Below are 17,028 nucleotides of genomic sequence, written 5' to 3'. Positions count from 1 at the left end.
CATCGGTGCCACACAATCATACGAGACGATGTAAGCTCAACAATGTCTGCTAACAGCTACAGTGTACCGTTAATTGCTAGCTGCAGCAACAAATCTATTACCATAAAGAGAATGCCGGAGTGCTAGAGCTAACACGACTTGTATTTTGGGATTTTCTAGTTAAGCTTACACGCCTAATATATATAATGGGAAGGAGGGAGTATGTGCTAATGAACCGGCCCGTTACTGCAGACGCTTCAAGCGAGAGATCCTACCATCACGCTATAAGCGAGATTTAGCTCTAACGGTTTGAGTTTTCTCGTACCTCCTGCCATGACGCTATATAAGCAGATTTAGCTCTCGCGGTGACGCGGTTTGAGTTTTCTCGTACCAAAACTAAAAAAATCACGCTGGGCTATTTGGTCTAGGGCGTGTTTTTTTTCTTTTTGCGGGAAAAACGTACAACCTATTTATCTTCAATCATGGTAGTACAACAAACATTAAAAATAATAAAATTTACATTCAGATCCGTAGACCACCTTGCGACGACTACAAGCACCGAAGCGAGCCGAAGGCGCGCCGCCGTCATCGCCCCTCCATCGTCGAAGTCGGGCAAACTTTGTTGTAGCACACAGTCGGAAAATTATCGTGCTAAGTCCCCATAGGACCAGCACCCCATGTTCTAGGGCGTGTTTGGTTACATTACCAATCGAGCCTGGCTCTAGTGAGTCAGTTTGAGGGGATGCAGGCAAAAAGACCCTAGATGCACATAGTTTGGTTGCTTGCATGTATCTTAGTTGCATGAGACAACCATTTTTGACCCGACGTTTGGTTGCCCATATTGCATTAGACGTACATATGACATGGTGTTTGATTACAACCTGCATAAGGTGTTGTCACCACTTCTAACTAGTGCTGAGCTTACCACACACAGTCTGAACATGTAGTGCCAGCTAGTTAAACAAATAACAGTTTATCCTAACTACTATCAAATGACAGTTCAAATTATTAAGAGCCATTGACTAAATAGGGGATAGTTCATTGGTGTTGCTGCTACCAGATCTTCTTCTTCTTCTTCTTCTTCTTCTTCTTCTTCTGCTGCTGCTGCTTCTTCCTCCTCTTCTTCAAATTCTACACTAAGCTCTGTTAAGCCACATTGCCTCTGCCCACTCTAACCTTTTATTCTTCCAAGCGTCATTGTTAAATGCCTCCACACCATGGCCGGAGCTAACAACATCGTCAGGCTCGACCTCTTCCTCCTCAGACACGTGTTCATCAAAGCCCCACTGGAGGATCCAATTATGCAGAATGCAACAAGGAAGAACAAGCTTACCCTGAGTGGAGTATGGATGGAATGACTTCTGATCCAGGATTTTAAACCTATTATTCAGAGTTCCAAATGCCTTCTCAACAGTTACTCAGGTTGTAGTGTCTAAGATTAAACAACTCATGTGCAGTCCTAGTATCGTCCCTACTAGAGAACTCGTTGAGATGGTACCTGGTTTTCCTGAAGGGTGGAAGAATACCCGACCGACATGCATAGCCAGCATCTCCAAGGTAGAACTTGTCGTCGGGGATGTTGATCCCATCAGGTCGACTCATGTTGTCAGTGAGAATGTTAGCATCATGCGCTGACCCCTCCTAGCCAGCTAGCACCTATGTGAACTTCCGATCAAAGTCAACAGCAGGAAACACATTCTGACTTGTGTAGTGCTCCCCCCTGCACGCTGCAGATTGTGACCTAGAAACTCTGGCAGTGACATGAGTACCATCTATTGCCCCAATGCAATCCTGAAAATGGCATCACAAGCCTGTGCTAGTGCTCAACTTGAACAATACAAGCATATCAAGCCATGAAAAGTGTATATTGTCAATGTTCACCTTGAAGTATGGATACCATTTTGGGCTTCCGCGAATCTTAGGTGGAGTCTGGCCAGATGGTTTCCTGATCATGTCTCCTCTAAGCTCCCAACAGCAAAAAGCACCTGCTTGAAGTACCTAGAGATGGTCTCCATTGATCTCCTGAACATGTTGTGAATGACCCTGAACCTCTGGTTATGGTCAACAACATGGAGGAACATGGTCACTTGCTCTTCCACACTGGTGTTGATGTTATCTTGTAGCAGCCCCCTTCTCCTGTAGGTCTCGACAAGTCTAGCAAATGGTGCTCTTTCCATTCTAAGCATCCACAGAGTCTCGGCGTCATTGCAGTTGTAGATGTAGTTTAGATTTTGGATCCTCTCTTGTTCCCGGATAAACATTGGACCATAGTGGATCAAAGGTCTCCCGACACGACGAACAACTCTCTGGTGCATGAACATGACCCATGCCTGAATCACACTTATCAGTGCTGCTGCCTGAATTATCAGCCTCATCCGTGAGTCCATAACCTAGTCAACATCGACGGTTCGTTCAGTGAGAAATCGATCCTACACCTTGCGTAACAGCCTAACCACCGACCTAACAAAGGGGGAGGGGTGTTGCTTACCAGCATCGGAGACGAGGCCGACGTAGGGGGAGCCATGGCACAGACAAGGTCGACCAGACGATGGCCAATAGCAGGGGGAGCATCAGATCCGCCGCAAACGCCGCCGCCTCTTCCGCCGCCGCCGCCTCTAGTGCAGATCTGAAATCGCAGCCGCCGCCGCTGGTGAGGCAGTAGGGAAGAAAGGAGGTAGTGGCTATGGGTGAGCGAGTGAAAGGGGGGTGCGGCTAGATTTTGCGCCGGGACGGCGCGCCAGATTTCCCATCTCCCGCCATTCCCCCCTCGCCCTCGCGTCGCACCCGTCCGTGCGACCTCGCGCCGCACTCAGCCTGCCTCGCGAGAAACTGCCGATCCGAGTGTTTTCAGCGAGCCAAGCTCTGGGCTGCTTTAAGAAGCGTGCGATGCAGGCCTAACAGTGAAACCAAACAACCAAACATGCCTTTTCCTTCCCCCGCGGACCTGGTTGGTCTCGGTGCGGGCAACCAAACACGCCTCTAGTGAACGGAATCTTTCACTGAAACATTGCTTTCTGATCGAACGAATTGCTTGTTCCAACCATCCTCGTGTCTGACGAAAAAGAATTATATGAGACCAGGTCTCATGGGTTAGCATGTGAGACCCACACTGATGAATGACACGTGACATTTACAAATCACAAAGCATCTACCCCAGCCCCACTTCAAATCAGGAAGAAGAGATTAGATGTTTTATCATTTATGAATGTCACATCTCATCCATTAGGATGGGTCTCACATGCTAACTCGTAAGACCTGATCTTATATAATTCTTTTCCGTCGGACACGAGGATGGTTGGAACAAGTAATTCGTTCGATCAGAAAGCATCGTTCCAGTGAAAGATTCCGTGTCCGACGGGCACTGGATATTAGTGTCCTTTGAAAAAGGAACTCTCGAACGCATGCCTTCCTCGGTCTCCGTGGAAAATCTCTGGCGCTGCAAGAAGGCGTATTTCACCGGTCACGATCAAGTGCCGTTCTATCTCAGCTGAGTAGTACGGTACGGGTCAGTCGGGGAAGAAGAAGGAAAACAACTCACCGTTCAGCAGCTCCGTCGCCATCATTAATTTTAATTCAGAAAAGAATATCGCCAGACTGTAGAGATAGCACTACGTAGCAGCCAGCGAAGATCTGAATAGCAATATATTTAATTAATTATTATTGATCAATGAATGGGTTCAATCACGATCTTCCAAGATCCGAAGTCTACCACAGTCCAGTCCACATCTCAAGCAGTATACTCCTATCACCCTTTGGATCCTAATCGTACGGCACACGCTCGATATCTCGTCACAGCGAATGTTTTCTGCTGGTCACGGTCAGCGGGTGGAAAGAATGGGACCGGCGCCGCCGCCGCCACCGCCGGCGAGCCACCGGCCGGCCTGCTCCATGGCCGCCACCAAGCCCTGGCACTCCTGCAGCGCGAGCTCGTCCAGCCCGCCCCTGATCATGGCCGGGAAGAAGAGCCAGAACCCCGTCCCGCCCACGAACGCCAGCGTGAGCGGCACCGCGGCCGCCCGCGGCGGGCGCCACCACCCGGCGTGCCGCGCCCACCACCCCTCCGCCGCGGTGCACGCCCCGTGCAGGACGAAGAAGGCGGTCACGTCGCCGCTGGGCGGCTGCCACATGATGTAGTAGAACATCACCTCGTGCATGAGCCCGGAGACGAGGAAGGACGCCATGACCCCCGCCGCGTCGCCGAGGCGCGCGCGCACGGGGCCGTGCACCGACGGCCGGAGGATGGCGGGCACCATGAGGTTCCACCGCCGGCCCCAGAAGTCCCGCAGCGACGAAGCCAGGTACGGCCGGTCCACCTGCGGCTCCATCTCCATGCCCAGCACGCCGTGGATCACGGCGCGCACCGAGCCCAGCAGGAGCTCCAGGGAGAAGTAGATGTGCACGGTGTACAGGAGGACGAGCTGCCACCGGCGCATCGCGTCCTTGAACTGGTACGCGTAGATGATGAAGGGGATGACGGCGCCGGAGACGAGGATCTTGGCCGGGCCGCCCGAAGCGGGATCTTGGTCCTTCGCTTTGGCGGAGGCGGAGGCGGGCTGCCGGAACTTGACGGGCAGGGAGGCGGAGAACACGAAGTGGGGCAGGGAGAGGGACGGGTCCAGCGGCCCGCGGCCGGCGGCAAGGAGGAGGAGCTTGAAGGTGCCGAGCCAGCTGAGGAAGAAGGCGGAGCTGCCGCGGAACGTGGTGGTGGAGAAGGCGAAGGGGATCGCGCAGAAGAGCGCGACGGCGGGCAGGAGCGCGGCGAGGCGAGCCGCGCCAGGGCGTATGACCGCGGCGGACATGCGGGCGTAGTACATGGCCGCCCAAACCGCCGTCGTCACCTTCAGGAGGCTCCCGAGCTCGCCGTCCATGAGCGCCGCCGCCATGACGTGGCGAGCACAGAGGAATCAATGCTCTATTGGGCCGGCCTCTCGAGCTGTGAACTACGTTGTCGGGGGGATTCGCTCGTATGCCTCCGATCCGACCCCGTTCTGCTGGCGCCGCCGAGCAGAGCCGAGATCCGGAGGAAGGGCGGCGAGGTGCGGGTGAGAGAGGGAGAGGTGGGTTGTGCTGAAATATAGATAGCGGACAAGAAACTTTGCTGCTGTTTCCGACCTCTCCCAAGAACCCCTCTTGACCGGCAGCGTCAAGTTGGTCGCTTGGATTTTCCACAAAGTTTTTTGATTTTCGACAAAGTTGGTCGCTTGGATGGCACAAATTGGGGAAGAATCTCATGATTTACACCTACGTGGGGATGAACAGAAGCATATGGACTTTTATCGCGAAGCTGCACCGGAAAAAGGTAGTCTTTGGATCGTCTCATGTACCATGTTCCATGCTGGACAGCTCCTCCATTTGCCCACAGCAGTCTCCATGCTTCTAAAAGCATCTATAGTCGGGCGCCTTAGTTCTCCTCAAACGCATGGGCGGGCCGCATGGTCACTGGCCGGTCATAATTTTTTGATCCAGATGAACGTCTCAAACTGGCCTCAAACGTCCGAGCTAACCAACAGCCCTTATATCCAGCCCCAATATGAGGCGTCCGGGCGCGTCCGAACACGCCCGTCACGTAGGACTGACGAAGGGGTCTTAGCCAAAAACGCCCTGAAACCCGGCGGTCCGAAACTCGTCTCCTCCGCCAGACCGGTGGCGCCGCGTGGCGCAGCTCCGGCGGGCCGCGTAGTGCCTAACTCGGCTATTTAAGTTGAGCGTTGCATCGAAACCCTACCATCCATTCACATTTGCCTCCGCCTATCCGCTTAGTAGCCATGCCCCCACGCCGCCGGGTGAGGAGCGAGCCATTTCTTACGCCGGAGCGCCGGCTCGAGCTCCTTGAGCAGATCCAGGCTAGGCGCGAAGCCCAGATCGCCACAAGGCTACCTCCAGACGCAGTGGATCCGGAGGAGGAGTTGGAAGAGGAGGAGGAGGAGGTGGTGGTGGAGGAGGAGGTTGAGGAGGATGAGGATGAGCCGAAGGAAGAGGATGTGGGGGACACTAGCGACGCGGATTTGCAGGCGGAGCAGCAGGCCACCCTCGATTCCCTCTAGTCTGAGTCGCCTGTGGAGGTCAGACGGCGTCACTGACAGGAGATAAAGGCGCAGCAGGCTGTGGAGGAGGCGGAGATGCTCGCCTATATGGATGAGGTCGAGCAGGAGGAGGATGAGCCAGAGCCCTCCTACCCGCCCATCCAGCCGGCGCCTGGCACTATCGTCGTGGGCATCTCCGACGATGAAGAAGAGCTAGGGTAGTACGTAGGACTTCTTTTACATGCTTTGTATGAATTTAGGGGTTGAAATATGTGAGAGGCAGATACAGAGTGGTTAATTTGAGACGTGACTGGTCACTGTCTGTGGATATACCCAATCACGTTCGCGGACATTTGAGGGGCCGGATTAGCAAAGTCCGGCTGTAGATGCTCTAAGAGAAAGCTAATGCGGCTGTAGATGCTCTAAGAGAAAGCTAATGCTTGCAGAGAGAAACGGTTCCTGTAGAAGTCGAATGCACCAAGTATTATTATCTCTGTCTTAAATTACTTGTTTTGAATACGGATATATACGGATGTATATAACAATAAAATGTGCCTAGTACTTTAAAAAATAAGTCTAAATACATCCTTCACAAATTTAGGATGTGTTTGGTAGCATGTATGGACCTAGCTTAATTGTTCTCCTCTCATACATGTTGAATGTAGATATGCTAAGTCCATGCATTTGCTGTTGTTTGGCAGCGGTGTATGCGCTGAGACATGCTGAGCTGAGACTTTGTTTGACAGCCTGTATGTGTTTAGACATGCTCAACAATTTTGAATTCCAAATTTTTTTTGAATGGTGAACAAAACTGAAAAAATATGAACAAAAATGTAAACATATTTTGAAATTCTGAACTTTTATTGAAAATTTAAACAAAATTTGAAATTCTAAACATCTTTAGAAAATTTAAACAAATTTTGAACATTTTTTCAAAATTTAAACAAATTTCGAAATTCTAAACTTTTTAAAAAAATTAACAAATTTTATTTTTTTAGAAAATTTAAACAAAATTTGAAAGTTTGAACATTTTTTAAAAATTTAAACAAAAAATCAAATTCTCCACTTTTTCAATTTGTTTGAAAATTTAAGTAAAATTTGAAATTATGAACATTTTTTGAAAATTTAAACATATCTAGACGTGGTCTGGTGGGTGGGGACAAGGGTGAGGGCGAGCATGGCTGCCTCCATGCACCCTCTCAATGGTGCATGATGGGCATGGCTCAGGGTCCTTTTTGCATCAGATGGGCGGCATAGCCCAGATGAGCCCATACACCCTACCAAACAAGCAAAAGTGGGTCGGATTGAGAATTTTTGCTCTCATACACTCTCCACGCACCCTGCCAAACACACCCTAAGACAACTGATTCGAGACGGAGAGAATAGTTTGTTGGCCCAGCTATGCATTTTTGCTCGGACCACAACTTGTTGGTGGTAGGAAAGACCAGAGAGTGTAAGAAAGTATCGAACTTAAAAAGGAGTGTGCAAAACTCATCTAAATGAGATATAATTTGGTTCCATTCTTCTTCGGTTATTCTTGTTTTTCTAGATGGGCTAGGCTTATGTTTTTTAGGATTGTTTCCGTTGGGATATCCTCCTCATGTGAGGTGTGAGGAGATGAACACTTGAAGCCTTTTAGGCAATCCAAAGGTGTGTAAAAATGCACTACCTATTAGGGCTATGACATAAGACTATTTTGGACTTTGCACACAAGGATGGGGATGTCTTACCCTCCATCCAACAGCCACCACTGAGAGTGACGAAAATCAGATCAGCCTCCATTGAATAAGAAGAGAAAAAACCAAGAGAGAAAGGGAAAGAAAGAAAGATTGAGGGAAGAAGTAAAGGGAGCTCCTACCTAAGGTTGTGATGGCCCAGATCCACTATCTTGTCCCCTTCAAGCCGCGGTTCCATTATCTTTGGTGAGATTGTTCCAATCCCTATCTCTTGAGCCCACCCCCCATTTTTTGTGTTCCAAGATTCAGAAATCTTGATGTATGAGAGTCTCTAGTGCTACCTAAAGACGAACTCATTGCATCCCACGTTTGATAAAAGTGGAAGAGAATTTAGGTGGCTTTGGCCCATGGTATTTCCCCTCAAGTTGGGGGGTGGGGTCACGTAAAAATCGGGTGTCTATGTGCTGATGTTTGTTGCTACCTAGAAAGTTAAGCTTGCCAGCGGACATCGTCTGAGGAGCGTCAGAGCTTTGGTTTCTTTGGCGTAAGTATCCAATTAGTTATCTTTCCCAACAAGAAGTGGAGGAGAGTATTAATATTGTCGTTTCTATCACACAAAAGTTGTCATAGATCTTGTGTGAATTAGTTGTTTGAATATCTGCAGGGATTAGTATTGTTCTAGAAGAACAAATATACCATATGGGTATTGTAATTGGTTGCGGACGAAAGAAAGTAAAAAGCACAAATAAATAAAATAAAAAGTAAAAAAATGGAAATAAATGTTTTGTTTTGCTGCAGTAGAGAGTTTAGGTGTGGGGAAACTTTGCATCACGGTTTACACCAATTGTGCTAGTGCATCAGTGATGTCTACTACGCAACTTCTTGTAGATTTTGTTGGGCCTCTGCTAGTGCTGGGATTCTCCAAAGAGGAAGGTGATGTAGTATAGTACCACATAGTATTTCCCTTAGTTAAGTACCAAGGTTTATTGAACCAAAAGGAGACTGCTCCTTTTTTCGTCGGTAGCGAGTTCTTCCTCATCTACTTGTTCAGGTTCTGGGCCTTCTTGGTCAAAAGCTGCATCTCCTTCCTGTGCAAGATAATGCAATTGCCAATGTTATATGGAAAACGGTTAGGCATAGGAGTAGGCAACAAGTATTCCACTCCAGGGATTTTAATGCAATGATGACTACTACCATTCCAGCGCTAGTAAGAACACAAATATTAACAAGGTTGTTACCGACAATGGGGAGAAGGTGATTGTAGTTGAGACCAAGGGAGTTTGCCAACATGGTGATCACTCCTCCACACATGATATCTCCTTGCATGATTTGCTTGGTGCGCGAGGTGTAGCAAAAGTATTGCCCTTAAGTTGGGAGAATAATCGACGTCAAGGTTTGCTGCTTTCCAGAGAACTAGCATGTTCTCATCATTAACCTTAGAAAACTTGTGCCTACAATGAGTTAGTGATAACATAATAGAAATAACTTACAACAGGACTTTCAATGCAATTGGCTATTTGCCTTGAGCCATTGTGACTCATCTGGTAGAAGGATTGTCTCCGGTGCGGGTTGATGTCTACTGCGCAACTTTATTCTTGTAGACACGTGTTGGGCCTCCAAGCGCAGAGATTTTTAGGACAGTAGCAATTTTCCCTCAAGTGGATGACCTAAGGTTTATCAATCTGTGGGAGGCGTAGGATGAAGATAGTCTCTCTCAAACAACCTTGCAACCAAATAACAAAGAGTCTCTTGTGTCCCCAACACACCAAATACAATGGTAATTTGTATAGGTGCACTAGTTCAGCGAAGAGATGATAATAAAAGTGTAGTAATAATAGTAGATATTGGTTTTTGTAATAGTAACAATAAAAACAGTAAGGTAGCAAGTAACAAAAGTGAGCACAAACAGTATTGCAAAGCTTCAAAACAAGGCCTAGGGTCCGTACTTTCGCTAGTGCAATCTCTCAACAATGCTAATATAATTGGATCATATAACCATCCCTCAAAGTGCAATGAAGAATCACTCCAAAGTTCTTATCTAGTGGAGAACATAAGAAGAAATTGTTTGTAGCTATTCTTTCTGATTGATCCATCAAGAGTTCATACTAAAATAACACCGAAGCAAATTCAGATTCATAATACTCAATCCAACACAAAGAACCTCGAAGAGTGCCCCAAGATTTCTACCGGAGAAACAAAAGACGAGAACGTGCATCAACCCCTATGCATAGATTGCCTCAATGTCACCTCGGGAATCCATGAGTTGAGTGCCAAAACATATACCAAGTGAATCAATATAATACCCCATTGTCACCACGGGTATTCATATGCAAGACATATATCAAGTGCTCTCAAATCCATAAAAGTATTCAATCCAATAAAACAAAATCTCAAAGAGAAAACTCAATTAATCACAACAAGATAGAGAGGGAAAACACCATATGATCCAACTATATTAACAAAGTCCATGATACATCAAGATCGTGCCATCTCAAGAACACAAGAGAGAGATTAAACACATAACTACTAGTACAAACCCTCAGCCCCGAGGGTGGACTACTCCCTCCTCATCATGGTGGCCGCCGGGATGATGAAGATGGCCAGCGGTGATGAGTTCCCCCTCCAACAGGGTGCCAGAACGGGCTCCCGATTGTTTTTTCGTGGCTACAGAGGCTTGCGGCGGTGGAATTTCCGATCTAGGGTTATCTTTGGGGGTTTTGGAATATTTGGGAATTTATAGGGCAAAGAGGCAGTGCAGGAGGCCACCGAGGTGGGCACAACCCACCTGGGCGCGCCTGCCCCCCAGGCGCGCCCTGGTGGGTTGTGCTCACCTCGGAGCTCCCCTCTGGTACTTCTTTGGCCCACCGGGTGTCTTCTGGTCCAGAAAAATTCTCCAAAAAGTTTCAATGCGTTTGGACTTCGTTTGGTATTGATTTTCTGCGAAGTAAAAAACAAGCAAAAAACAACAACTGGCACTGGGCACTATGTCAATAATTTAGTCCCAAAAATTGATATAAAGTTGCTATAAAATGATTGTAAAATATCCAAGAATGATAATATAAGCAGCATGGAACAAGCAAAAATTATAGATACGTTGGAGACGTATCACGGGTTGGTAAACTCATAAACATAACGGATGTCATCATAGTTGTAGGGTAAGCCAAAGTGATTACACCACTCATCTAAAGTGATGTTGAAATCTTGGTCCAAGAGACGAAAAGTGATCCACTCCTCCTTATATGCATTTGGCATCAAACCGACATTATGCGAGAGAATACTAAGAAACTCAAGCATCTTCATATGTTTCACATCCCTGATAAACAAAATGATGCAACCCAACATTATCACAAAGAAATTGAAATCATTAGTAATACCTAGCTTAGCGAGTGTTGACTTGCAAGCCCACTTGGATGCTTTGATCTTCCTTGTAATGAGTTTCTGAAATTTATTTCTTGCTTCACGATCGGCGAAGACGATCCCTTGAGTGAAAGTTGTGGCTGTGGGATGGATGAATTCAAAGCATCGTATATGCAAGTGGACCTCCTCGTAGACATCTACAAAACAATTTTTCAGTCCACTACAACTAAACAATATTGATTCTATGGTAGCTACAACATCATACTCCTCTAAAAACATCAACGAATCCAAGCTAAACTCAAATTTGGATTAAAAAAATATGTATTCCCTAGACATGGTAATGCTAGGCATGTAGAACATGGATTCGCGAAAAATAAATTGCGGATCGGAGGAGAAACATGCCGTAGATCGATCTCACGGAAGGATTTGAACTGAAATCGAACGAGTAGGAAGATCGGGCAAAGTTTTGCTAGGGTTTGGAGAGGTTTGAAGGAAGAAGAAGAAGAAGAAGAAAGAGAGAGATGGGGTGATTTACCTCCTTCCTCGGGCTTATTGTGGCCGCTGGGGATCCATACGACCACCCATATGAGCGTAAGCGCTCATATGAAACACCGTCGTTCACCCTGATAACTTACATGCGTTTGTTCATACCTCATGTGACCGGTGAAACGGGCAGTAACACCCATATGGAATGTCGTCGAACGCCCTGGTTGTTTTCTTCTTCCGGTTGAGGATCTCATACAACCGCTCAAACGGGCAGCTTCGCCCGTATGGAACGCCGCAAATGATGTGGACTTTTTTCTTGTTTCTGCAGAGATATCAAAAGTCCGCACATGAGAGGGCTGCTATCGATCACCCTGTTGCCTCTGGTTGTTTTGCATTGGAACCTCTAGGAAGTCATGCGACCATCCAAACGACTGTTGTGGTCGTTTGAAAGACCGTCTTTTGACCCTTCTCTTCTGAGACTTCTTTTTTTCCTCGTTTTTTCTGCGGGGTTAGTTCCAACACAATACATAGACATATTTCCAGGCATCCAAATGTCAATACAACATGTAAATTAATTTTCACATAGCAAAGCCTTCATTAGAACATCTCTTCCAAACTTAATTCTTTATCTAGAACTTCAATCACTCTTTTTATTAAAACGAAAATAGAACCTCACTTGTCTAATTTATTCGCGTGGGTTGCCTCCCACGAAGCGCTTGTTTACGGTTGGTTAGCTCGACCGTAGTGCTGATCAAGGTGATGCAAACACATCGAGACCATGGATTTTGACATTCACAATGATGCTTTCTCCTGTATGTGTCTTAATTTTCTTTTCCCTGGGGAAATGTCTCACAAAAGGATCTTTAGCGGGTAAGTCAAATCTTACATTTCCCTCAAACACATTATCACAGCTTTGATAGTCCTTAGAAAGGTTCTACCAAGAATTATAGGAGCAATATGATCTTCAGGCATATCTACTATCATCAGATCAATCATGATAGGGCAATCATTTATTTGAACTATAACTCCATGCTTAATGCCTACTGTCGGTGTCAAAACCGGTGGATCTCGGGTAGGGGGTCCCGAACTGTGTCTCTAAGGTCGATGGTAACAGGAGACAAGGAACACGATGTTTACCCAGGTTCGGGCCCTCTCTATGGAGGTAATACCATACGTCCTACTTGATTGATATTGATGAATACGAGTATTACAAGAGTTGATCTACCTCGAGATCATAATGGCTAAACCCTAGAGGTCTAGCTTGTATGGTTATGATGATGAGTCTCCTCTAACCGGACTAAGTCCTCCGGTTTATATAGACACCGGGAGGATCTAGGGTTACATAAGGTCGGTTACAAAGAAAGGAATCTACATATTCAACGCCAAGCTTGCCTTCCACGCCAAGGAGAGTCCTATCCGGACACGGGTACAGTCTTCGGTCTTCGTATCTTCACATCCCATCAGTCCGGCCCATAGCCAACAGGCCGGACGCCCGAGTACCCCTTAGTCCAGGACTCCCTCAGTAGCCCCTGAACCTGGCTTCAATGACAAGGTATCCGGCGCGTAGTGCTGTCTTAGGCATTGCAAGGCGGGTTCCTCCTTCCGAACTCCAAAATAGTCTTCGGACGAATTGATCGTGTCCGGACCTGTAACACACAACCGTAGAGAGTATAGTATTCCATGAATCCAATCTGCTGACAATTTTGGTAACATAACGTCATGCTTCTCGGTCATTATTTCAAACCGTTTCCTGTCCCGCCGTTCCACGTTTTGGGGCGTGATCTTCATTGACAAGTCTTGTCGAAGCAGAGATCGTGTCCCCTTATTACGGGATTTTCATCAATACGAGCATGGGTAACCCAACCGTCCTGCGGGAAAGATCCCTTAGGAATAGGCAGGTTCTTAGGCTTGGGAGGAGGCGTTCAATACCCGTGGCCTTTATAAAGGAACTAAGGGCCGTCCTTCTATGCAAAAGCTCTCCTCAGCCTTCCCAACCTCGAGCTCCAGCACCCAAGGTTCAATTTCATTGTTTCAAGCCTCCCCACCCTGTCCGGACCCATCTCTCAAGGTTGATGGGCGGCTTCCTCCGTTACAGAGGAGGATATCACAAAGCTTCGGGTAGCTAGATATTTGACTGCGGAGGTCTACCACAGGCTTCTTGCTCAAGGACAGGTTATTCCGACCCCCAAATCCGGTGAGAGGGTCGTATTCATCTCCCACTTCCTCCGGGGCCAAGGTTTGCTCTTCACCCCTTCGTCCGGGGGCTAAATTTTTATTACGGATTATATTTTCATGACCTAGCCCCGGACTCTATTCTTCAAGTCTCGGCGTTTATCATTACATGCGAGGCCTTCCTCCAAATCCCTCCACACTTCGGCTTATGGCTCAAGACCTTCAGTGTGAAGCCGAAGGTAGTCGATAGGGAACAGGTGGAGTGTGGCAGTGCTATGATTAGCCAACTCACCAGCACTCCTTGTCCAAAAGGTTCTTTTACCGAAACTTCCAATCACTGGCAGCGGGAGTGGTTTTACGTTACGGAGCCCCGCAACACCAAGTGGGTAGCTGCACCCACATTCCGTCCTGGCCCATCGTTACAGCTTGCATCATGGGTCAACAAGGGGATGGATTGGGGATCAGTTGATGAAGTACAAACTTTACAGAGCCGCATCCGAACCCTCCTTGAGAGAGACATCGATCTTGTCAGCGTGATCTAAGTGATGTTAGTTCTCCGAATCCTGCCATGCCAGCGCAGGTCTTGCCGCATGTGGGATCTTAATCCAGAAGGACCACAAACCCTCCAACACTTCTTCGGCACCACATGCGAAGGGATGTGGAAATTATTTTTTGGGAAGCAGAAACATTGGCCGGACACCATCGAGGACGCTGGCCTCAACTGCAACTGTCCAGATACCCCGGTAAGCACTTGGCTCCCGAACACTTCGTAATTATGTATACCATAATATGGTACTGAGCAGGCTATATTCTTCCAGGGCTGGACAAAGAAGGTGGAACTAATTATGTGTTCGGCTCATCTGCCCGAGGGCCAAACGAATCCTGTTCAAACAAGAATGCTAGCTCTGGCACCATACCAGATGCCTATGAAGGAGGGCGAGGCGGAGAATGATAGGACCAAAGATGGCCCCTATTCCAAGGATGCATCGGACTTTGTACCCCGGGGGATCAAATCCCCTCATCCGAAGACAAAAGTGAAGGGGGGGGGCATTGTCTCCCTCCCTCCTAGGAAAAGGGTCGCCTCCGAAGATTGGGAGAAACAAGCTCCTAAGTGAGGCAATATGCCTCAGGTGGGTGGCTCGGGCTTGGAGGACGTCGAAGCGTAGTCTCATGACAAGGACAAGCCTCCGGCCAAATCGTAAGTGAACAAGGCTATTTTAAACATGTCCCATTCTTTTCTTATAATTTCTGGGATATATATTTTTTTGCAGCTCAACACGCACCCTTCCTCAACAATCCTCTTCCTCGAGGGACCTACTCCCAGAGATGATGGAAAGCGAGACGCCTCCACCGGTCTCTCCGTCCAATAGGGCGGACGACTTCGAGGTGTCATCGCGGAGGGTCTCTCCCGACCAACAAGTGGCGCAAGGGATGATGAAGATGCTACTCGAAGGCGATACTTCGGTGGCCCAGGGTCCGGGGAACAATAATGAGGGCCCTGAACAATCTGGTATACAGCCGGATACAAATGAATGGATCCCTTCAAAGGGTGGCCGTACTCCTACGGCGGCCTCCGGAGACCCAGAGGCGCCATATATCTTGACAAACATGCTGCGACAAGCGTCCGTCTCAGAGGAACATTGTACCTTGATGGGTACGGTGGTTGAAAAGGTCCTGTCCGCGAAGAGCGGATTGGATGAGGCTTCGAGGTTTGTACTGTAATATGTACAATTGTGTTTTATTCGCAAAATACACCTGTGTATATGTAGTAGCCCCTGAGACTCAGGTTGGCTTCCCATGGGAGACGAATGGAGGATCAAGAAGAGATATTCAAGGACTAACCTGATTAACTTGAACGCAGGCTGCTTCCCCCTGGCTACTTCCCAGACTACGGATATGGCCGAGCTTCGACGTAAGCTTGATGTGGCCGGGGATGATATTGCATTAATTAGTATGCGTCTTGATGAATCACAAGGTATGTATTCGGGGCAGTCCCTTCACATACATTATTATGATATAAGCACTATGCTGAAAGTTATATACTGTAATATGCATGGCTGCAGATGGTGCTTCCGCCATTGAAATTCTTCGGGCGGAGCTGGCCCGGGCCAAGGAGCAGGCTCGGTGTAGTAATGCGGCTGCCGAAAAGGCATCGGCTGATTTAAAAGCCGAACGAGCTGCTCGGCATCAAGATGAGGAGAACATATCGAGGATGGCGCTCGAACTAAAAAATACTGCTGGCCGCTGTGAACTCCTTGAGAAGGAGAATGAAGCCAAGACGGCTGAAATTGACAAGGCCTTACGAGAGGCGAGAGAAGCGCGGTCTAAATCCAGAGCCGCCCGTGAGGAGATCTGGCAAGCTAGGGAGATTGCGCCTGGTGAGCCATTTTTGCTGCAGACTAAGTTCGGCGATCCGAACTATGCTCAGCTTAACCAATTGTGGAGTTCTTCGGATGAGTTTTTAGACCTGCCGAAGAGTTCTTCTGATGCAGCGCAGTTTTACCAGGCGCGAAAGGGGTATGCAACGGAGAAGCTTTTCTAGTCACAATTCGGCACGTCGAAGCGCCCCCTTTTGCTGAATGAGCAGACCCAGTGGGCCGAGCTTCATAGGATATCCGGCGCTGCCATGAAGAACGTCATAATCCGATTATGGCCAACTGATCCTGTTCCAAATAGCTACTTCGGCTTGGTGCAACGGCTTGTTGACACGGTGCCATGTATCGACACTGTGAAGCGATCGGTGTGCATCGAAGGTGCACGGATGGCCTTTGCCCGAGTCAAGACATTCTGGGGGAAGATGAAAGCCATCGATGTTGCGGTGAAGGATCCACCCAAGGGCAAGGACCGCTACGAACCAGAGCATTATTGTGAAGACGTCCTAGTGGCCGCCCGCCTGATAGAGGGTCAATGCTCGAAAGACATAATTTCGAGTGAGGTGTATGAGAATTGTACGAGACAATGTTATAGTTAATCTGTTTTTATATATTGCTTGAAAGTTTGTGTTCCTCCTGTGCGGCCGTTTTAATATAATCTGAAAGTTTTCCAGCCGTTGGCTTCAGCCCCCTCGTTGGAAGTATGGGGGTGTTCGGAAAAGCATTTGATCACTCTTGACCCAACGTCTTGGTCCGTGAAGGAGGTGTCAATGCGGCGAACCAGGCAACCAGACTATAGGGCGTTAACACTTTCACTTAGCCATAGGAGTTTTATGGTGGGTCTACGACATAGCCCCTGGTATGTATGCGGCTTATTCATACGATGCGTGTACATATTTGACCGGAAAGAGGTCCTTCATGTGACACGGGGGAATCGCTAGAGATTCTGATAAGTCATCGAGT

The 17,028-nt window shown here is 47.9% G+C and overlaps 1 protein-coding gene across 1 annotated transcript; it reads right to left on the bottom strand.

The window, feature by feature from the left end:
* Positions 1-3,610: 3,610 nt before the first annotated feature.
* Positions 3,611-5,232, bottom strand: LOC119328198 (probable long-chain-alcohol O-fatty-acyltransferase 4). Its single transcript, XM_037601226.1, has one exon. The coding sequence runs from the start codon at positions 4,860-4,862 to the stop codon at positions 3,798-3,800; it is 1,065 nt and encodes a 354-aa protein (XP_037457123.1). The 5' UTR covers positions 4,863-5,232; the 3' UTR covers positions 3,611-3,797.
* Positions 5,233-17,028: the final 11,796 nt, after the last annotated feature.

This window comes from Triticum dicoccoides, chromosome 7A (assembly GCF_002162155.2).
Source record: "Triticum dicoccoides isolate Atlit2015 ecotype Zavitan chromosome 7A, WEW_v2.0, whole genome shotgun sequence".
In the NCBI taxonomy this organism is placed as follows: domain Eukaryota; kingdom Viridiplantae; phylum Streptophyta; class Magnoliopsida; order Poales; family Poaceae; genus Triticum; species Triticum dicoccoides.
The sequence above is the reverse complement of the archived record's forward strand: the minus strand, read 5'-3'. Positions and strand labels throughout refer to the sequence as shown.

Coding starts and splice junctions, on each gene's coding strand:
- LOC119328198 (XM_037601226.1), bottom strand. CDS start 4,862: ATGGCGGCGGCGCTCATGGACGGCGAGCTCGGGAGCCTCCTGAAGGTG.